This window comes from Gadus macrocephalus, chromosome 18, assembly GCF_031168955.1.
Source record: "Gadus macrocephalus chromosome 18, ASM3116895v1".
Lineage (NCBI taxonomy): Eukaryota > Metazoa > Chordata > Actinopteri > Gadiformes > Gadidae > Gadus > Gadus macrocephalus.
The window spans coordinates 12,296,474-12,318,522 of NC_082399.1; the positions used below are offsets into that span (position 1 = coordinate 12,296,474).

Below are 22,049 nucleotides of genomic sequence, written 5' to 3' on the forward strand. Positions count from 1 at the left end.
TCTTTGTCTTAATACATGAGCACACATAGGATTTGTTTTTGCATTAAAGAGAAAATAAGGTAGGGATAGATTGCAGTAGGCCTACAGCTAAGGAAATGATGTTAGACCCAATCATAGAAATGTTTCCCAGCAAACAAAGTGCACTGTAATCATGGAATTATTTGCAGTCATACAAGACTCAAAATTATTCACTAATTTACATTCCACAAGCCTCTATGCAGTGGGGTAGTGGAATTCCAGCATTAATATAATAGTAATATGTCTACTCACATTCTGAATGTAATAACTGGTATTACTGTGTATTTCCGCCGATCATACGTTCATAGCGAACGGGGGAAGTGGGCGTGGTCATCGTCTACGCTCTCCTTATAATATATACATGTACAATATCCTATATCGTATAATAAAAATGTCGCCACTCTCTTGTCACGGGAAGTGTTTAACACTTATTTGTAACACATTTGTTGGCCATATATTTTTTATTTTATTTTTTTATTCAGGCCATCTACGTTACCACCCAAGGGGTCCTTTTTTACAGTGTTACGCGATAAACTCAATAGTTACACATACAACTGTATTACTCTTCTACACGTGTTGAGCACTTTTCTAAACACAATAATAATACGGCAAGCTATCTACTTCGTTATTGGGATTTTCACTTAGTCTTATTCTGACAAGTTGACAATTTATCAAGATCGTTCGTGCGTGTGCGTTGGCTGGGTTGAAATATTCTGAAAGTTGTAAAATATGTAGAATTTGTATTTTCTGTATTTGCAGACACTTGCAAGATGAGCACGACAGGTGAGTTTGGCCAAACCAGTTGGAAAACAGGGTGTTGAATGTCACGCATGTGTACTCAAACATATACCTGTCCCTCAGGGCAGGTAGTATATTTATAAAATTGGTCGCTTTGTTTGTGCTTTGTATTATTCTTTGGGGAATATATTTATTTCAGAAACTGATCGTTGGTAAATAGTTTTGACCTATAGTAAGACTTATTTATATTAGCCATGAAACAAACGTTGGTCAGAAAGTTGGTGTCTAAATGTTAGAATCTAATTTTAAAGATTTGCACTAACACTACTATAATAGTTTTATTTGTTGTGTTGCGGACAGGTGTGTGCCCGTACTGTGGCAAAACATTCAAAAGACTGAAAGGCCACCTGCCCCACTGCAAGGCCAAAGAGCTCTCTGAACCATCGCAAACCCAACATGACCGCACTGCGAGCAAGGAAACATTGTCCAAACCTCCTACGTCTTCTACGGCAACTTCATTTTCATCAGATAAAGCAACAAAGAGCACGCCCAGCAAGGAGTCGCCGTCGAAGTCTCTCCTGTCGACAAAGAATGATAAAGATTCAAGGTTGGATTCTTTGCCTCCATCAACACCATTGAAGACTGAATATAACCAATCACTTTTGCTGATGCCATCGCCAGTCAGGTCGCCAGCACCATCCGTTTCACAGCCAACGTCATCCAAGAAGAAGACACAGAGTCTGGCTCATCAGAACAAGATGGCTACCTTAACCTCTTCTATCTCCCCATCTGCTCCCTTGCCCTCTCCTTCCAAACCAAGCAACACTTCCAGTGCTCTGAAACAGACTGCCACGTCTAAACAGGTTACAAAGGGGCCACTGAAGCAAGCACAATCCAAACCCCAACCTATCCAATCAGACCAGCCCCCTGCTGCATTTCGGCCAGTAGCAGACACCGTCAACTCTGCAGCGTTGTTATCAACCAGGAGGCAAGAAGCTGGAGAAAAACATCCAGCTCGTCTTGCTCCTGAAACCCATCTCGGAGGTGCCTCAAAAACGAAGGAGATGAGCAGCCGATCGCCTCTGACAACTCGAATGTCCGGCCCCTCCGATGAGAGAATCCCGTTGGATGGTGTCCCGGGAACCGCTCAGAGCCCCACCGAGTTTTGGGAGGATGGGGGACTACAGAATGTAGATAGAGCTCATAGCAGGGCAACTCTCCAGAATGTGAAGGACACCTTGAGGAGATCAAAGGGCATCGGCCAGCCAGGGAAGCTGAGCTTACTGGACCATATCCAAAGCTCTTTGACGACCAGGGACTGGCAACCTGTTGAAACTAAAGTCAGAGGCCCACTTGATGTGAGTCAAGATCAGACTGGTATTCAGGCACCGCTTGGAAATGCAAATGGCCTCGGGCCGTTGTTAACATCCACTTCTCCATCAAACCAGTTACCCGACACCAGTCTTCAGGGGAGGCAACTGTCGCCTGTTGAAAGACTCGCTGCATTTCCCCCTGAAAAGGAGGTCTTTATACCGGCCGGAACCACCTACCTGTCACCACCTGCCCTCCAGGGCCCCGCCCTGCAGTCCTCTCCGCCGAGTACAGCGGGTCTGATTCAGCGGTACGAGATGGCACTCCTCCCCACCTCTTCATCGGTAACCCGGCCCGTGGAAGCAACGCAAGCACGCGCTCATTCCTCATCCCCGACTCAGTGTCCGTCCGGCCCCCTGAACCTCTCTGTTGACAAGGAGTCAGGGGGAGTGACGGGCAGAATTAGAACAAAGGACCCAGAAGTCATCATCAGAAATTTGAAATTGAAGGATGCAATTGAGGGTTAGTATGACAAGGCTAATGGGAGTTTGATGTGTGTGAGTATAATACGTTATAATACGAGGCTGAGAAAGCGCATTCTACTAACACTGATGGTGTTGCAGGTAACCTGGCCGGCCGCCGACTTGGACAGGTGCGCCTGGGTGAGTTGCCCTTGTGGCTGGCCATCAACGCCCCCAGCCGGCCCCGGGGAGCGGTGGAAGCCCTGCACAGAGGTCGGCACACATCCCCATCACATCCAGAACCCAAATCGCACACTATGCAAAGCAGTCGGCACACATCCCATCACATCCAGAGCCCAAAAGACACGCTACATGTTGCAGGGATCAGCTGTGGCCAGTCCTTGTTCCTTCTCTTGTCGCTTCATTTCCTTGTCCATCTGCTGGCGTTCCAGGGTGGCTGCGGTACTACCGGAGGTACATTGATGTGAGGAAAGGCGGGATTGGGGGAGTGAGCATGCTGCTGGCCGGCTACTGTGTCCTCGGCTACGCGTGGAGTTACCCCCATATAAGTAAGTGCTTGATGTTTGTCTTTTCAGAGAGTGTGACTTCAACTATTAATTCTTTAAGCAACCGGGGATTAGTGAGCGAGAGCTGATGGGAGTGGCTGCATGCGAGCCGAGTGTCATAACGTCTATTGATAATAATGGTGCCCGCTGAAGGATACAACTGCAGCGTAGTATTTCAGCTGACTCATCGTGTATAAATAACAGTGTGGGCTCGTTCTCTTGCAGAGAGTGACCGTTGGAGGAAGTATCATTAATCTGGGCCAAGTGTTTGAAGAAGTAGTGTGGCTGGAGGGAAGTGAGGCTAGATACTGTTACTATACACGGCACCCGCTGAGATGGTCATAACAAAGTGTGCAGAATTTGGGTTTTTGTTTTTTCAAAAGGAACTTTGATGAAGAAGCCATGCAAAAAGCCATTTATCCATGTCTTGTTAGTTAATTCTTTATGAAATAGAAACTTGAACTGTTTGTTGCGTTCAACGTTGCTCTCTATAAGGACCACTAGGTGTCACCGTTGGATGTGTTTTACTAAAACCAAAGAGCTTGTCGAATGTCCTTCCTACATTTCTTTATAAATGGGCAAAAAGTAACTGCCCAAAGTTGGAAATGGCATATGAAATCTATTTATTTTATGAAATTACTACAATGAAAATAACATGTTGAATAAAGCTAGTTTAAAATGCTTGAAAAGAAACTTTAGCGTTTTTATGTTTGTATTCAAAATCAATTTATTATCGACTTTCTTTGTTGTTGTAGTGAACACATATTAGCTACAAATGAAGAACAGACAGTCCTTTTTAAATGATTTCCTGACAAAACTTCTTAGGCAACTTAATAAAAAATAACTTCAATTTTCTATTTTTTGACTTTTTTCTCCTTACAAAAATTATAAATATTTTGTTTCACTTTTCCTTTTTATACAAAACAAATTTACAAATCAAGTGATACATACAAAAAAAACAGCAGTGACTATAGGGACAAGGATTTAAAAGAAGCGAAATAACCGTCTGGAACGGATCGGTAAAGCCCAGTACAATCCAAGGCCCACGGACACCCATGTCTACTGTTTGACCCCCTTTTCTCCCCACTATTCATTGTTAGAGAGAACTGATTCATTTTCATGAAACTACAGCGACGCAATTAATTAGGTTACCATTTTAGGAGGAAATTCAGCTAATGAATTGTGGTTCAAAAAATAATGAATGTGATTGGTCATCTGTCTCTGGGGGGTGTGGTCTAGGGGGGCTCCAATGGCTGTTGGCACTCAACACTCATCGGAAGGCCTTTTAGTCTGCTCCCATTCACCACATAGGAGCGTGTTTTACACACACACCAGTGGACAATGAGTTGTACTATGCAGAAGTCAAAAGGAGCATTTATCAAACAGCTTTGATCTGCAATGTGGTCCCCGTGGCAACTGGAAAAAAAAATCCATTCCTTGTTCAACACATGCTTCCTTCAAGTCATGTATCTGTTATCCAATATCAAAATGCATACATAAATAGGACTGAAATTGAAAATTTGAATCCGAATAAGATTTACTTTTTACCATAAAACCTACACCTAAAACTCTTTGGCCCAAAACAATTTTGTTTACGCTTTGGGCGATGAACAAAACAACAAAATGCTGTTTGGGAATGTCGACAGTTCTACTGCCCCCGTTTTTGTCAAACTGAAGTCCCACATCTGCTGTCACCAGTACATGGAGACGAAAAATAACCCCTCAAACAAGGCCTGACTGTCTCCAATTAATTTTGGTTGAGCTGCGAGAGAGAGAGAGCGAGAGAGAGAGGCTATGGACGTGGATCATCCGCGGTGGCTAACACAGAAGTGTGAAAAAATTAATAAAGATGTACTAGCCTCTGTATGCAGATGAATAATCACATACAACAAGGGGGCAACGCACTCACATAACTGGATGTGTGCGAGTATACAGATCAATACATAGCAACCGGAAGAAGGCAAATCAAACGTACATACAATCAATCAACCAATGAACCTTCAGGGAACCACTGAACAAATTACCGTTATATTAGCATTTACACAATGCTGAAATGCGGACACAAACCATTGAATACACTGGCGTCTCAGTGGAACCAAAACTAAGTGGGACGAAGGGGTAGGGTGTGTCCACGTGTAACATGTTCCTCAATCTGAGGCTGTAGCACCCCTGAGACACACTCGCAGCACATAGCTGATTGTAGTGGGAATGTGTCCATGTGGGGACGCACATACCTTTGAGGTACAAAAGGAAAATGCCAAATAAATGGAAATTCTAAAGGACGAAGAGAGAAATTAGGCAACAAATGAATGGGTCTAATTCTTACTGGTGTTTCACATGTGGTTCATAGTGGGTTTGGTATTACCAGGGGTGGTAGGCTGGAGAGTAGGTGGGCTCAAGGAACGATTGATTTCCAGATATGCTCTGTTCAGTTCCTGCCATTCACCACTTCATCTGATGATTGTGAAACTGAGGCTGAGCTTGCCCGGGTGGACAAAACAGCCTTATTTCAATGCTGGCACTGCAGATCAATTTTGGGGTGATCCGTATAAACACTGCCGTGAAAAATACGTTATCTGTGGGCAGAGTGAAGGTTTTCTTGTTTGTAATGTCGAGTGCAAGAGTGAAAAAAACAAATCCTATTTTTGAACAAGGCTTCTTCATGTAAACGTTATTTTGTAAAAGATCGACGAGAACTTCTTAGGCACAAAGTCATTATTCCATCTATCCCTATCCTCTTAGCATAGCTAGTTGGGTGCTGGCACAACTAGTGAAGACGTGTATGGGGAAGAGGGCTACTCTAGGAGACCAGGAATCTTGATTCTTTAAAGATTCAAATTATTTGTTGATATTTCCCCTTTTAAACCCATAGATCTCAAAAGCTTCCCCTTTATTCTAAGTCTGAGTGCATCGAGGTGGTTCTTACTGGCACCAGAAGAATTCACAGATTCACTACAACCCTCTACAAAAGCCTGTAGTTAACTGACACAACAACAGAAAAGCCTGCTACATTAGATAATAGGGTTTTTCATTGCAAGTTCATTTTTTTTTGCTATTTCCTTAAAAAAGTGTCGCTCACTCAGTCATGTCGCCGGTTTTACCGCCAAAAACATTTTGGGACTATAAAGTGACAAAGAAAAGTTAAAACAGAACCACACTGAGTCCCACCGGGGGGTGGATTTCAGAAACACGCCAAACTTAACATTCCAGAATGCTGTTGACGGCCGCCTCCAGAACAGAGTCTGTGTCGGGGGGCGAGGGGGACTGCTGGTGGGGGAACTGGGTGGGATTGGAGGGCTGGTACTGGGTGGGCCCAGCAGGCGTGTCCCCCACCGCGGCGGAGGAGGGGTTAGCGAGGGGATAATGACTCGTGGCATTGAGGCTGTCGTTGCTGGGGGCGCTGGCCCCGTAGTGCTGCTGCTGCTGGGTCCGTTTCATGTCCGCCACGCCCCTGCCCTCCAGGTGCGGCGGCGGCGGCGCCAGAGGGGGCCCGCCGACACCTCCACTCCCCCCGCCGGGGTCTCCGTACCCCGGCTGGCGGTCTGTCCTGTAAGGGGACTGGGTGGAGTCTCTACCCGTCTGTCTCCAACCGGGGCTGGACGGGGACGGAGAGGGGCAGGGTTCCGGGACGGCGCTGGCCCGCGTTCCGCAGCAGAAGTCCTCAAAGAATCCGTCTGAAGACAAACCAAGAGCAGCGGTTTACGACCTATCATTTGAAATGACATTAATAGAAAGAAACCCCACTAGCCAAGCCAAGGTTGGTTCTTGCGGTCTTCCTCACCTGGGTCCACGAGCACCATGCGTTTGTCCTGCGTCAGATAGGTGCGCTCTTCTTGGTTGAAGGTCCGGTCAATCATCACCATTTCTGACGAGGGACAGGTACGCTGCAGGAAAAGGGCAACCGTATTTACCATCTGCTAGTCTCACCAATCAGCCTTCAGCTATACGTCTACAGTCTTTGAAAAGATAAAATAAATTACTCCTTGGCAAAATCTTGGGACTTGAAATCCGACTACACTCTCACTTAACCTGATTTTCAAGTTCAAGACTCTTGCAATACTTTTCTACAGCGCTATCACCGTTGTGCTGCCACAGCCGATCGCATCTTATATCAAGGCAAGCTAAAATAATGTAGTTGAATAGAAATACATTTGATAAAATCGTCTTCTGAAACATCAATGTTGTCATTCTGGAATGAGTTTCTCTCGGAGTACAGACTGATAAATCCACAAAAAAACTTGCTTCCGGCCCAGGCTCTGTATAGTCTCAACCAAGGTTTAACTACAGAGCTTTAGCAACAGCATGGTTGAACATTAACCGTTCCATATGCATGATATCAATAAGTATTAGAAGAGAAAGTGTTAATGTTTATTAGGTTTGCACCCACCTCCGCCTCCACCATTAATAGTCGTCTGTATTTGTTCACCATGACGTGAGTTCTCTTTAGTACCTGAGTGGCCACAGTCTCAAATTCCTCATCCACTGTACAGAAACAAGATAAACAATGAAAAGATTTAAGATGTCGACCACAGATAATTGAAGCCCTCTAGTTTATAGTAATGCAATAGTAATGCTAGACCTTTAGGGTTCTGCTACGGATTACTACATTACAGGTGTAGCTGACCGTTCTGATCGAACACATTTGAAACAGGGTGTATTTCTGGATTTCCACCATGTTCTTGCTAGCACCCTTCCAGGTTCAATTTTGCAATATTGCTTTGTGAAAGGATTTACTTGGTTAAACAACAAGACACTAAGCAACACCACTGATATGATGACTCAGCAAGAATAGACATTGTCAACCGAGCTGAAATCTATGTGGTCAAATAGTTGACAGACGGAAATCAAATGCAAAACCCAGCAAACGCCAAGTTACAGATATCTCGATGTAGCCCTTTAACAGTACGTGTGTTTGAACTATAAGCAATACATGCCGACATTCACCGAAAGGCCCGTCCCTTTAAACAACTTATTTCCAATTAACTTTCCTCATTGGTCTGTGTGAATGCTTGAAGGCCTCCCATGTCAAGGAGAGTGAAAGGATCGTGAGAACATTGTGTTGCAGGGGAACCGAAAGAGCAGTGTATAAGTCAGGTGTACCATGGGAGAACTCATGGATGCTGGGCGGAGTCCCCTGGAACACGTGGTAGGGGAGGAGTCTGTGCAGCGCGTCGTCCAATGAGGCGTAGCGCCGGAGGTCCGGGGTGTCGACGCCGGCGTGGTCGTTCCTCAGACGCTGAATAACCCTGGGATTAGAAGTGCGACGGTTAGTGTAGGAAGCTAGCCAGGACAATTGACGAAGTCGTAAAAGGAAATGTTAATGGACTCACATTCCTCCTTTGCTAAGTGGTGGAAAAGCAGGCCTTTTCTGTGCGTTGACCTTCAACAAAAGAAATCAAAAATCATTTAAACAGAAAAAATCTTCAAGAATCATATTTGCACTGGGATGATTTGAAATGGTACCAGACAGATTGGTTCACGCCAAGAGAAGGAAGAGCAGGCTGAGTACCTGTACGTTTAGCGTTGAATCTTGGTTTGTCATCATGGTATTCACAGCTAGGGTCAGACAAACAATAGGATCAGCTTTATTAGGACCAGCTCAAAGTAGATCATTTATACAACATGGAGAAACCAACACATAAAGTAATGTTACCATGGAGGTTGAGCAGCTTTGGCTGTCGAGGATCCTGTTTGAGGCCAGGTGATTGGGAATCCTGGTAAAAAGAGATGGTACGATTAGACAGAAGATAGAATAGAAAGAGAGGAATAGAACAGAACAAAGTACTTTGGATTTTACCTGTCTGTATTCTAGTTGGTCGTTTACAGTAGCATCAGTACCGGGCAAATGGGACAGAGCAGTGCCGCTGGGCGTCTGGGTCACCAGGAGGCGATGTACAGAGCCAGCTGACACTTGACCTCCGACCTCAGTCGTCGGCGGGCCAACCAGGGTTAGCCTTGCTGAAGTAGACGACGTTTGCACTGTGTTGGTGTCCGTGAAACTTGTCCACGTTTGAGTCACCGCACCGCCCACATGACCAGTGCTAACCTGATTCACAATGAGGTGGCCGCCGGGGGTGGCCGTGAAGTTCTGTCCGGTGACTATCTGCACTGTGTTCTGATTGGATACGAGTGTGTTCCCGTCGGACGGGCCGGAGTTCGAGTTGGAAGGAGCGAGCGACAGAGAGCTGGGCAGTAAGAACTGCCCGCTTGGGATGTTGGTTTGGCCCTGCGTTTGCTGCTGAGGAGAGTGCACCACAATGGAGCCATTGGCTGTGTAATGTGCCCCCGAACCAGCAGCATTGGCGTTCACTATGCTAGCCATGGTGCTGGGGGTGCTCTGAAGACCCAGGCTGTACACAGCCTGGGTCCCAGCTGCGAGGGGTTTGGGCTGGATCGGTCTGACAATAGTCTGGGCCCCGCCTGGGCCTCTCTGGATGATAATGTTTTGCATGGGGATGTTCTTGAACGGCAGGCCCACCTGCGCCTGGGTCGGGGCAAACACTTGCCCCCCTGCCGTGGCCCCTGCAGGGGCCCCCTGCCTCAGCACGATCTGGGGGGATCGGTCCAGACTGCTGAGGGTCATCACCCCGCCGCCGCCGCTGCTGAAGGAGCCCAACACCTGGATGTGCTGGGCCGAGCCGTTGGGCAACTGGGACACCCCTTGAATGAACTGGTTGGCGGGGAACACGGACGCGGTGGTGGCGGTGGTGGCCGACCCCAGCGCCCCGCCGTAGCCCCCAGAGACCAGCTGGGAGGGGAAGGGAGCGGCCGGCGCCTGGACCGGGGAGGGCGCCGGCTGGGAGTCCAGCAGGGCCTCCTGAGCCAGCGTCTGCTCCGTGATGTCCGCCTCCATGAGGGACTTCTGGAGGATGTCGAAGGGCTGGTCCTCTCCCCCGAGGTCCTCGGCCCCGGGGGAGCGGCCGGGGCCGAGCTCCTCCTCGATGAACGACAGGCTGCTGGAGAGCTGCAGGCCTTCGCCCGCGTCCGGGCCAAACTCGCCCATGGCGGAGGAGTCATCTTTGATGCCAGCGTTCGAGCCAGCCTACATTTTTGGGTTGCAAAAGAAACACATTTAAGTACAGGTATTTGAATGTAATAAAATTAGAAATATTTTGTATTACATTACATGCATTAATACAAAGACATTTTAAAACTTTAAAGAGTGTAAATGAGATCCAGTGTCGTTGAATGTTCTGGACTATATAACATTTGGTTCTTTTATCCTGAACATCCAGTCAGGTAAGAGGAAAGGAAAGCAAACTCACAGTGTTGCCAGCGAAGAAAGAACCATCCGATCCGTAGGCTGCATTTGTCACGTCATCCTCTTCGATCTGTAGGGAAATAAACAAGTATCAACTCTCAACTCCACTGTAATACTATGCCAATGCTATCTATGGTGTTCTTTAAGGCACATTCATCGGCTATGCAATTCAGGGGTCAAACTGAATTAATTTAGCTTCTTTAGTGTCAGGTATTACTGCTGTATAAGCTTGTAATCAGCACCCTGAGTGTCGTGCACACTTTATAATTGAGGAGTACGATGATGTACTTACAGACTTGCAGCCATGAAGATAGTCGTTCAATGCATCGACATCTCTGTGATTGTGAAAAGGGAAGGATACCAAGTTTTAGAATGTGTAACAAGTAATTGCTAAATGAACTGATAATTGCATGCAACAAATCGCAGGCAATTACATTAGTTTAATAGCTTGGATTAATGAATGCAATGGAATAATTCAACTTGTGGTTGTTAGCACATTGTTATTGCCAATTTTCTCATCTGGGTTTATTCATGGCAACATGATGTACTAGGGAAAAGCCGAGCGAATGAAAGTATAGGAAAGAATGACCGAAGTCTTCAGTCAAGTAGGGAAAATATTCTGACCATATCCTTAAGAATGGGATTATCTCCCCACATGCAACAAATGGAGCGAGTATTCTAATGTCTTCTTTACCCTATAATATCCAGAAGACGGCGGTCGTCCTCATCATCCATGACACCTACGAGGTGAGGTGAAGCGGGTGTGATGGGGCAGGCATAGAAAGGAAAGAAGACCGCAATAGTTACATGAGATGTGCACAAAAATTATGTGGTCCGGTAAGGGGTTAAAAAGGAACGTTCAACTAGATACATGACTAACATAAATGAAGTGGGTTATACAAGGTCACACGTTAAAGGCCGAATGCTATCATATCAATGCTATTCTAGAAATGGGCGTGTTTAGCCTAGTGTGATGCTTGTGATTTTAGACAAGGCCTTTTACTTTTAACCTGCATGCCAATCTTTGGTGTGGTTTGTGACAGTTCGTGACGCATCCACTCACAGTATTCTGGCAGGGAGCATGGAATCAGTCATTGAACACCCTTTATTTCCTGTAGTGGTTCAGGGTTGCAAGATGTGGTTGAAGTTTGACATGTAGAGTGGAAGAGTGATGGGAGGGGTTGGGGAGGTGTGGGACAATAGTGACAACATGAGTAGTAGAGGGTGGGAGGGAGAGATAGGATAAGAACAGTATTGTATATAATCCTCTACTAGAGCCAAGCACAGACACACAGATCCCCTCCCCCTTTGCCTCCTCCATCCAGGGATTGGTCATTTCCGCTGTCAATTACACCACTATAGAATAGTTATCCAAGCTTCATCAACCCCCTGCTTCTTTCAGCCCACTTCTTGTGTGCTTGAATTCTATGTTGCCTTTTTATTCAAAAAAGGTCTGCCTTGTCTGCCTGTATAGGCATTCAAGTATTTAGCAGCTGTAAGGATGTCTTAGGGACTTGGCCCTTACAGACTGGAAATGTCAAGTAAAAATGTAGGCCAGGCTTTATGTAATGGGCAGTTCAAAAGATGGATCATGAAAAATATCATTATATTTGAATTAATTGGGAACATAGTTTATATGTATTGTTTAATCTGTACGCACTACAAAATAAGAGCTGCTGCCACTGTGTTATGTGAAAGTGACAGCACCCTTGCTACAAAATGGCTGTTAGCCTCTCCTGGGTTTCCTTAATGGCTGAACACGTTTGGCCACCATCTTTAGTTACAGTGGAACAAAGAAAGGCATAGCTGCTGTATTAAACAGTGATATGCGAGTGGGTAAATACACGAAATATGCCATACAAAAGACGGGCGCACGGAAATGCTTTTTGTTCAAAAAGGTGTGAATATAAATTGGAAAAAAGGCGAGTAGTCAGCCTGTCGTGGGCCGTGTATTATTTGTCTTTAAAATAAACATCGTTCTGAACGTAGGCGAGGTAGTTTTGAAGATAATAAACCTTTAAAAATGATTTATACCTAACCAGAATAATGAAGCGAAACGATTGAAACAATACACTTTATTTCACAAAACAGCTACATTGGTAATAACTGGTAAGGCGTGAAAATAATAATAAACCTCCCCATATTGTGTAACGTTAATGAAACAGATGGATAATATATGACCACTTAATATATATCCATGTAATCACGATTTGTGACTCGGAAAGTAATAATTGAATCCACGGTCACACATTAGATATGTAAGGCAAGTATAAAAAGTAGGCTTTAGTTGTAGTAGTGCCTCGTAGTGTACGCAGTAACATAAAATATGTAAATACAAAATGATCCATTTCTTACACAAGTCGTCTGAAATAGGACGACCTTAGAGAAAGGGGAAACATTTAAATCGGGAAACTAAGGTTAAAATAACAGCATAAACACGCCCTAGCATTATGCTACGAGGACTACCAAGCTAAGGGCTGAAAACGCCCCGAACACTCCCGCAGTGTCCGCACACCGACGTTAACTTCTCCAAAAGCCAGCAAATGTACAGCTTGCGTATTTTATCTCCAAAAATAGACTGAATCGACAGAATGATAATCGCATTCAAGCAGCACAAACGCCTATCCTCCAGCCCCTGGCCGCCGCCTGGCGCTGACGTGCTCGCTTTTCTGCTGGGGAGGCTCTCGTTTGTCTCCTATTTAACTCGTCTGCCAGCATGCAAAACGTCACATTTCTCTAGATTTTGGCGAAGCGGACGCATTTCATCCTCGGGACGTTTGGAGATCGCCGTGTGTTCGTCGAGTGGCTGTCAGCCCGGGATGTTTTTGACTCGTCGACCCCGGCCTGTCGCGGTTAGCTAGCAGCCCGGTGGCGTCGCCCCGGCGGAGGACGGCGGCGGCTCGAATTCGTCGACAATGTTAACGGACTAAATCTAGTCCAGCCATAAATATTTATCTCGATTAGCATAACATAAAGACGACGGAAAGAGGCAAACCCTTTACCCATGTCTCACTCCTCTTGAAACCCAATATCTCCATTTGGCAACTTTTAATTTGCTCCCCCCTCCTTCTCCTCCTCCTTCTCCCTCTCCCACTCATATATTGTCTCCCTGTCCTTGTTCTGTCTCGGATAGATTCTCCTCGCGGCTCAAACTCTCTTCCCTCCCTGAAGGAAGGGAGGAAGGAGGTTGTGTGTGTTTTTTCCTTGAAATTTTTATCACAAAATTATAATACACTCAAAGGGAAACTCACCGTCATGAAAAAGCAGTGCCTTGTCAACGGGGTTTCCTCGCCATCACCGCACGGGTGGTTGGGGTAATGCACAGAACAAGGCAGCCCAAAGCATCCCACAGTCATAACGATGGAGCTTCAGCACGATTAAAGAGCGAAATACTGGATTTATAAACGAGGGTTACCCTAATATCCCCAAATGTTACAGAACGAGGAATTATTTTGGCATATTGCTTGACTCTGATAAATATTACGATAATATTATTAAACGTGCGGAGTGGTAACAGCAGGGGGCGGTCCTGCGATCTATGTGCCACACCTTGACGTTGTACAGGTAGCCCTACCTATAAATGGTAGTTATAGAGATGAATCCACACCATCACCAAACATAGGACCTTAAATTAATATTAATGTTGAGGCATTACATTCATGCGTCCTATTTGGAACAATACTGTCATTTGCAATAAGCGTGTGTTCATGTATATTTTATTTTAAATACTAAATTAAACATATTGATAAGAGATAATGCACTAAAATTATAATGTAAATGTAATTTACACTTTGACGCAGGAACGGATGAGTTTGAAAAAACCCATTGGAGTCTACAACCAATAACAAAGCCGTATACATATTGACAGGTCACAATTCCTCCAATGAGGATCCGGTTTATTGAGACAAGACATTAACACTTCCGCATCAGACCTCAGCAACAAACTCAGTCAGAGGCAGTGCAAAAAGGACATGGATGTTGATAAAAGTGAGGGAAATCGTGATGACATCTCAAGCAATGTTGTCAAGATCCCAGAGCGAATGTTACTCCGGGAGCAGGCGAGGCTGGACGAGGTCGAGCGGAGGAAGGAGGCCAAAGAAAGCCATTCGGTCGCGGACGAAAACAGTGAGTTTTTCACTAAGGCGTTCAACAGAGACCGGGCAGCCATTGAAGACCTGATTTCCATTTGCTCTGGGGCTGATCGGGCATCGGCAACGCAAACATTGGATGCGGCTACTGCTAAGACACAACAATTACAAAAGTTTCTGAATGACAGCATGATGTTTCTGGCGCAATACGAGTTAAGACAGGCACAAGCTGCCTTGCAAAAACTGCAGACATCCCTCGCCGAAAAGAGAGATGAGGCTTTGCCTAAAAAGAAATTCGCCTTCCGATCCCGTACGAAGGCTACCGAACAGGTCGACGACACGGTACCAGCAACCCTAGCTGGGGAGACTGTTATCGATGGTCAAACACCCGCAGCATCTGATATTGGCAAGGTGGAAGAGACTGTGCAATGTGGCTTTTCCAACATGGATGATGTGGTTCTCACCAAAACGGCAGGGGAGATCAATAAAAATGATGTTTTGTTGTCTCAACTGACAAACTGCAAGGTTCGTCTATTTGGTTCACCCAGCACACTACACATCAAGAACGTGAGTGGCTGTGAGATCCTTTGCGGCCCAGTGTCTGGCTCTGTATTCGTGGACCACTGTAGCAACACCACCCTCGTTCTCCCCTGCCAGCAGCTGAGAACACACAACACCACTTCCACACAGGTGTACCTGCATGTGACCAGCCGTGCCATCATCGAGGACTGCCATGGGGTCAGCTTCGCTCCGTTTACCTGGTCCTATCCAACCCTGGACGAGGACTATGTGGTGTCTGGACTGGACCTCGCCCGCAACAACTGGTCCCAGGTGGATGATTTTAACTGGCTTGCTGCAACACAGTCACCTAACTGGACTCTCATTCCTGAGGAGGATAGAAAAACAACTTGGGAGACCTAAACGAAGGATTCAGTTTCTCGCGATAGGACTCTTATAAAACCAACATGTGAAATATGTCTGCTGTTCTTAAACTACATTGCAATCCACCTATTAACAGAACTTTTGGCCTTTGTATGTTTTCAAGGTTATTTATGACACACTACATGTCATTGCCATTTCATCAATATCAAACGTTCAGCTAAAGAACTTAAAGCAATTGTGACATATTATTGCTTTGAATGACATAAAGCACTTGCATGCAATGTTCATAAATGTTGAATAATTAATTGATCTTCAGAAGGAGTTGGATTAAAAGGCACGGTAGGATGTCTAGACAAAATACATGTGCCTTTCATGTTAGTGATGTTGTTTACTATCTACATGTGATTTACAACTTTTGTTCAACAGATATTTAATGATGGCTTTGCTTGTTTTAATTAAAGTGTTTTGATGAGCATTCATATTTTTTTCTTCTAGTTTTTTTCAAGGTCCATCATTGACGTTATCTTGTGTGCAGTTGCTGCTTATTTTTCTTTGCTAATTTTGGCCCAGTTTTAGTCCTAGTTAAAAAAAATCCAGGAATACTATAGCATTAGCAAATTTTTGAATGCCTGTACTGTTCGTACAGCCTTAACTGACTTACAGTTGGAGACAGTCCAAAATTAAGTCTAGGTCAAATTTGTTTGTGTTGCTGGTGAATACTTCACATGCCAAGTGTCATGCATCATCCATGAAGTGGACCACACGTCCTAAAATAGTGCATGAATCTGCAGATCTTGGATGGGCCCATACAATAATATCACATTTAGTCGCAATCCTGAAAGCCTTATCCTTTCAATCTCTTGTTTGCATGGTCCCGTGTGACGCTGATTTGCATCACAGTGTATGTTGAACTCATGGACCGATCTTTGAATGGACAATTCCATGTATTGGGTCCACCTTCAAGTCCATGTTCTTTGTTAACCATTGCCTGTATTAACTGAAACTCTGGTGTGTTAAATTAAGGCAACAGTGACCACGTGAACACCCAAACCAATTATGAACACCAACTGCAGATTACGATCAGGCTCATCTTCAGTAGAGGGGATTTTTGCAAATGGGATTAGGCTTCTTACATGGGCTTAGCATGACGTACTGTAACTTTGGGTTCCATCATGAGAATCCTCCGCAATCCTCCTCCTCTCTATGGGAAGGAAACATCGCAATTGGCCTCACCTGTGGTCATAACGAGAATAGTTGGAAAAGCTTTGAATGAAAGTGAATTTAATTATCCCCTGTGAATTCTTGGATTCTGGATGAAGGAGAAGGAACATGGTCTTGAAGTATTAGCCGCTGTGCGTCTTCATAGTCCACCTGCTTTCTTCACCTCTGCTCCTGTGCTGGGGGATGGCTTACAGGCTGAGCTGACTCTACTGTCCGGTTGTACTCTCTCGCGGGGACTAGGGAGTGCTATCTGAAGCAGCCAGCTGGACCACTGGGAAGCTCTTCCAATAGATTTTTCTCTTTAAAAACCTAGAAAGCTTGTAGCTTTCAGCGTGGTAGATTTAACCTCACCTTTATTTATTTTTTATTAGTAGGGACGCTTCAATCATGGCTTTAATGAAAATCAAATTCGATCTGAAAAAGCGAGTGAAGCTCGCCCAGTTTGTCTGGTTCCTGTACTGGTTCTCTGTCATGGCAGGAGTGCTGGTCCTGAGCATGGGTCTTTTCTTCAAGATTGAGCTGCGTAAGCGCTCAGAACTCATGGACAACAATGAGAGCCACTTTCTGCCCAACCTGCTGATATTTGTGGGTTTCATAGCCTGCGGCATCAACGCCTTCGGGGGCAAGGTGTGCTACGACTCCTTGGACCCTACTAAGTTCGCAAAATGGCAACCCATGTTGAAGCCCTTCCTGATGTCCTGTGTGGGCTTCAACGTGCTGCTGTTTCTGACAGCACTCTTGTGCTTCGTGATGAGAATCCCCCTGCAGTTCACCTTGGCGGAGGGCCTGAAGAACGGCATGAAGTTCTACAAGGACACCGACACACCTGGAAGATGCTACATGAAGAGGACCCTGGACCTGATGCAGATCGAGTTCCGTTGCTGTGGAAACAACAACTACCGTGACTGGTTTGAGATTCAGTGGGTCAGCAACCGCTACCTGGACTTCAGTGCAAAAGCAGTGAAAGAGTAAGTGACTTGGTGAATTCTGCGGCCTCGACTCCTATTTTCGACGAAAAATTAGCCAATGTCCAAAACGTCATTAAAATAGTTGATATGTTTTTTAACACGTATATCACAGTCATTAAAGGTCACCTCAACAATTGACGATTGAAACGACGATTTATGAAATAATAATTTGTGAAATCATCAAGCCTTTTGCATCTTCTCCAATCTAATGTTTTTAAATAACAAATGGTTGTAGAAACAAATAGTTATTTGAAGACTTGTTGGGGGGGGGGGGGGGGGGGGATTTGCACAAGGGGTAAGATGCGGGGCCACTTTCCTCTATTGACAAGATCATCAGGTGATTGTTGGGGCTGGTGATGACGTGGATGGACAGGGTTTTGGAAGCAGAGGTTACTATGCAGTTTAAAGGATAAGAGAAGTGGGGGGGGGGGGGGCCTCACTACGCCAGTATAGCTACCAATAACAAAGTAGCTTGGCCAAAATGTACAGAGGCCAATCACCTCTACACTTTTGTTTTCATTGTGGTTTCATATGGTAGAACTATGAAGACTATGAATACTACTGAGACTATGAATACTGATTTAAGAATACTGATGTTTTAAGTTTACCTGATTTCAAGTGTTTAAAAGACTACGACCTGTCCTGGTTAACTAATCTCTTGGATTACATTTGCTTGTTGGTGGCGGCTTAATGTCCTCCCCAATCAGTACATGGCTCTGAAGAGATGCTCGGAATAGATTGGAATCACTTGGTCTGATTGGCCCAGAGAACATCGTATGATATCAGAATCACTGAACATTGTTATTAGCCTTTGATTGTTCTAGTGCTAGTTGTGAGGTGCTTCGTCACAAAAAATCAGACTTTCTTTCCACTGTCTAGATTACCGGTTTCAGGCCTTTGTTATGAGTTGACACCTTAGCCAATAAAACAAAAAAAATTATGTATATTTGTATCGTTCATAAATTGAGTTATTGTGTCTCCTCACCTCAGTTATATCTATTTTCTTATCTCTTAATTATATGAGTGACTAAAGACATTCAATATCGGTATGAGAAAATTTCAATGACATTTCTAAAACAAGGTTTGAATGGAAAATGAAGGATTACGGGGACATTTAACAGAGCAAAGAAGGAAAAACATGAACTTGGTGACACTTGCAATTCTACCTAGATGAATTCTATTTCAGTGCATTGCCTTTTAGGGTCCGGTTATGTCATCTGAAATGTGCGTGAGCCACTCTCGGACACTAGGGTTAGGGTCGTTAACTACTTAACAAATAAACCTGTTGACTTGAATGAACTCCGCTTGACTTGGCCTCTGCTCTCTCCTGCAGCCGCATCGGCAGCAATGTGGACGGCCAGTACCTGATGGACGGGGTCCCCTTCAGCTGCTGCAACCCCAGCTCCCCCAGGCCCTGCATTCAGGGCCAGATGACCAACAACTCAGCCCACTACAGCTACGACCACTACACGGAGGACCTGAATGTGTGGAAGCGGGGCTGCCGTGAGGCCATGCTGTCGTACTACGGGGGTCTAATGAACACTATCGGGGCATTGGTTCTGCTCGTCACCATCCTCGAGGTGATCTTTGAGTCCAAAAATATAAACCCCAGACTATATTTTATTTTCACATACTGATGAGGGACAGAGAGGGACAGGTTTTTAATTGAGTGTCATTTCTACACAACTAACGATACAGCAAAAATATATGAGACCACATACAAACCAATTTGGTTAATTCAAATGTTTTTCTGTCCCAAAATGGGACAGGCCTGTTAAGAGAGGCTTGGATCCAGGCATGTATGGAGGCTATGGCCTAGTTGGCAGCTTGTCCCTGAAAGCATGCTTAATTTGTTTTCATTCCTACGATCCTCCACATACACTCTCCCTGCTCCCCCATCTTGCCAACATACCTCTTTTCCTCTGCCTTTTTACCATATTGCAACTTTTTTGGCGCCTTTGGCACCTGTCATGGGAATACAGATTACCCCCCCCCCTTTACCTTCCACTTCCTCTATTAGGAGTAATCCTGCAGGGATCACATGGACGTCCTCCTACCTTAATCCCTCCACTCAGCCTTTACTCAGAATCTCTCCTGGTGCTTTTATGGCCTGCAGGCCTTAGTCATAGGGGGACATGCGTGTGTGGTGTAGACTCTACAGTCAGAACACAACAGTCTGCCATGTCTTATATTTTTAAACAATCAATCACACTTATCCTTAGGTCTCATGGTAGTATAATACTGCTAGTATTATTTGGAGAATTCCTCTGTTGGGAAGCCTTCTTTCTTAGAGGTTAAACTGTTTTATGTGGGCAACCCAGACGTGGGTTGGGGCAAATAAGCATACAGATCACAGGCTCACTTCCCACCACAGTTCTATAATGAACCGCGGTTATGCAAGAGTTTATACAGTGACACACTTGGGTCTCCTAGCTGTAGGATGGCTTCTGGCATTTCCTTAACCATTCACTGTCTTTTACTTTTTTGTTTGTTCTTTAATAACATCTGTTTCTTTTAAACTTAGTGGGTTTCAGTTATGATTATCATTCACTTCTCTCATTCTTAATCCAGTCAATGTCAAGCAGTGGTACTTATATTACTACTTCTATTTCACTATACAACTTCAACTACCACTCTCTCTGCTACTACAACTTATATAGATTCTACTACCACTATTAGTTGTACTAATATATATACTACTACTATAGTAGTAGTACTACTATGACTACTACACTACTACTACTATTAATACTATGTAGTACTACTACTACTTCTACTACTTCCACTACACTGATACTACTGCTACTGCTTCTACAACTACTAGAACTACTCCTCCTCCTACTACTACTACTACTACTACTACTACTAGTAGTAGTACTCCTGCTACTAGATGCAGTGCTCCCCTGAACACTATAGTTATATTTGTGACTCTTCTAAGAAATGTACTTTTGTGTGGAGGCTCCATCTAAGATCTATTCTCACTCTATCCAATCCCAGGTGGCTGTGATGATCGGCCTGCAGTACGTCAACACCTCCCTCTCCACCCTGGCCAACCCGGAGGATCCGGAGAGCGAGAGCGAGGGCTGGATTCTAGAGAAGACCATGAAGGAGACATTCACTGACATCATGGCTACCATGAAGGCCATGGGCAAAGCCAATCAGGTGGATGAAGGCGCCGAGGCAGGTGTCGCCACGGTGAGCTGAGCCTGCCCCTCCCACATAAACTGAGATCAAATCCCTCCGACCGGGGTGATTTAAGAGGGGCGGTGCGAAATGGATCACATGTCCTTTTTCGGACCAAAATTTTACAGTTAACACAACACAAAACTCACACACACAGGTTTGGTTTTCAGGCAGACCAAAAAAACAACAAGAAATGGACTTCACTACAGTAACCCCCCCCCCCCCCCCGCCATAGCATGCTAAACATTTAATTTCCCATTCCATACCCCACCCCCAGACACCCTGTTTAGTGAGTATTGTATCACTGAATGATGCAATGCATAATGTTTTAAAAAAACATTTTTACGTTTCATTTTTGTCATTGTCTTCTAAAGATCAGTTGAAAGGGAACGTATACTGAGCGTGGGGATGGTGGTTGCTATGCAATCCCCCCCCCCCGCCCCTTGTCCCGCCATGAAACCAGGGTACAACTCAGTTAAGAAACAAAGTCCAATAGCCCAAGAAACTAACATGATTGATCGACGAATGTCTTCAAATCTATAATTTTTGAGAGAAATGTAGCAGATTACATAGACAAACATCCCTTCAATCCAATGGAGACTGGATTTGCGCCTGTGACGGAGTAGAATTACGTTGTTTGTTTGTGTAATGGGGAGGTTGTTTCCATCGTTGTTATAACCGTCCAGTCAGGATGCGTGAGAGCATATCCAAGGGCAGGGCTGGAGGGCCTAGCCGGGGCCAGAGAGAAGGTCAGGAGTTTATAAGAAGTGCGGCAGGACGACTGTAGAAGTCTCTAGATATAGCGGAGGACGATCGAGATGGGCAGCTAAGTCTTGCTTCCTCACCCTCACACCATGAACTCAGATCCTATCAATTCATCACCCTTTTGCATGTTTTCAGCAGCCTCTGTATGTTCCATCCTTGTACACACATTTCTTCCTACAACCGAGTTGCTGTCTTGTAAATAGTGTAGAAATTAAGATTTTTTTAAACAATGCAATTCATTTAAATCTTTCAATCATTTTAAAGTTTGTTTTGCAATCTATACATATATATATATATATATATATAAACATATCTATATTTTTTGGTCTCTCTGTGTGTGTTGTTGCGTAGAAAGAATAAAGGACTGTAGTGCTGTGTGAAATGTTGCGTGTTGAAAGGATGCTGTTGTGTTTCATTAGACCATGTATAGCTATAACCCACGTAGGAAGAGCAGAGATCAGGGAGGAAACCTGAGGCAGCTGTGGGGTTCCTGATTAACTCAATAGGATGAGAGCAATTATAGCATTACTACTTTCACACAGAAACAGCACCATGCTTCACATGCCTTTCACAAGGACGGTGTGCAC

At 44.8% G+C, this 22,049-nt stretch overlaps 4 protein-coding genes across 7 annotated transcripts; 3 read left to right on the forward strand and 1 right to left on the reverse strand.

Annotated features, from left to right (window-relative positions):
- The first annotated feature begins 523 nt into the window (after window positions 1-523).
- si:dkey-21c1.4 (mucin-2) lies at window positions 524-3,949 on the forward strand. The gene is made up of 5 exons (XM_060036604.1): window positions 524-801; window positions 1,117-2,589; window positions 2,691-2,801; window positions 2,981-3,097; window positions 3,320-3,949. Exons 1-5 carry the CDS (start codon window positions 789-791, stop codon window positions 3,346-3,348), a joined length of 1,743 nt encoding a protein of 580 aa, XP_059892587.1. The 5' UTR covers window positions 524-788; the 3' UTR covers window positions 3,349-3,949.
- bicral (BICRA like chromatin remodeling complex associated protein) lies at window positions 3,796-13,893 on the reverse strand. Of its 4 annotated transcripts, none has more exons than XM_060036597.1 (13): window positions 13,607-13,893; window positions 11,419-11,467; window positions 11,050-11,095; window positions 10,648-10,690; window positions 10,360-10,425; window positions 8,892-10,136; window positions 8,748-8,808; window positions 8,604-8,650; window positions 8,425-8,474; window positions 8,195-8,340; window positions 7,482-7,576; window positions 6,876-6,978; window positions 3,796-6,768 (listed from the first exon to the last, which is right to left on the reverse strand). In XM_060036597.1, exons 3-13 carry the CDS (start codon window positions 11,088-11,090, stop codon window positions 6,293-6,295), a joined length of 2,373 nt encoding a protein of 790 aa, XP_059892580.1. In that variant the 5' UTR covers window positions 11,091-11,095; window positions 11,419-11,467; window positions 13,607-13,893; the 3' UTR covers window positions 3,796-6,292. The 4 variants fall into 4 exon arrangements, with proteins under 4 accessions (XP_059892580.1, XP_059892582.1, XP_059892581.1 ...); XM_060036599.1 differs by lacking the exon at window positions 13,607-13,893 and adding an exon at window positions 13,358-13,600; XM_060036598.1 differs by lacking the exon at window positions 11,419-11,467.
- Window positions 13,894-14,229: 336 nt separating this feature from the next.
- Window positions 14,230-15,802, forward strand: tbcc (tubulin folding cofactor C). Its single transcript, XM_060036606.1, has one exon. The coding sequence runs from the start codon at window positions 14,327-14,329 to the stop codon at window positions 15,362-15,364; it is 1,038 nt and encodes a 345-aa protein (XP_059892589.1). The 5' UTR covers window positions 14,230-14,326; the 3' UTR covers window positions 15,365-15,802.
- Window positions 15,803-16,469: 667 nt separating this feature from the next.
- On the forward strand, window positions 16,470-21,844 carry prph2a (peripherin 2a (retinal degeneration, slow)). Its single transcript, XM_060036607.1, has 3 exons — window positions 16,470-17,514; window positions 18,848-19,094; window positions 20,512-21,844. Exons 1-3 carry the CDS (start codon window positions 16,934-16,936, stop codon window positions 20,716-20,718), a joined length of 1,035 nt encoding a protein of 344 aa, XP_059892590.1. The 5' UTR covers window positions 16,470-16,933; the 3' UTR covers window positions 20,719-21,844.
- The last annotated feature ends 205 nt before the right edge of the window (window positions 21,845-22,049 follow it).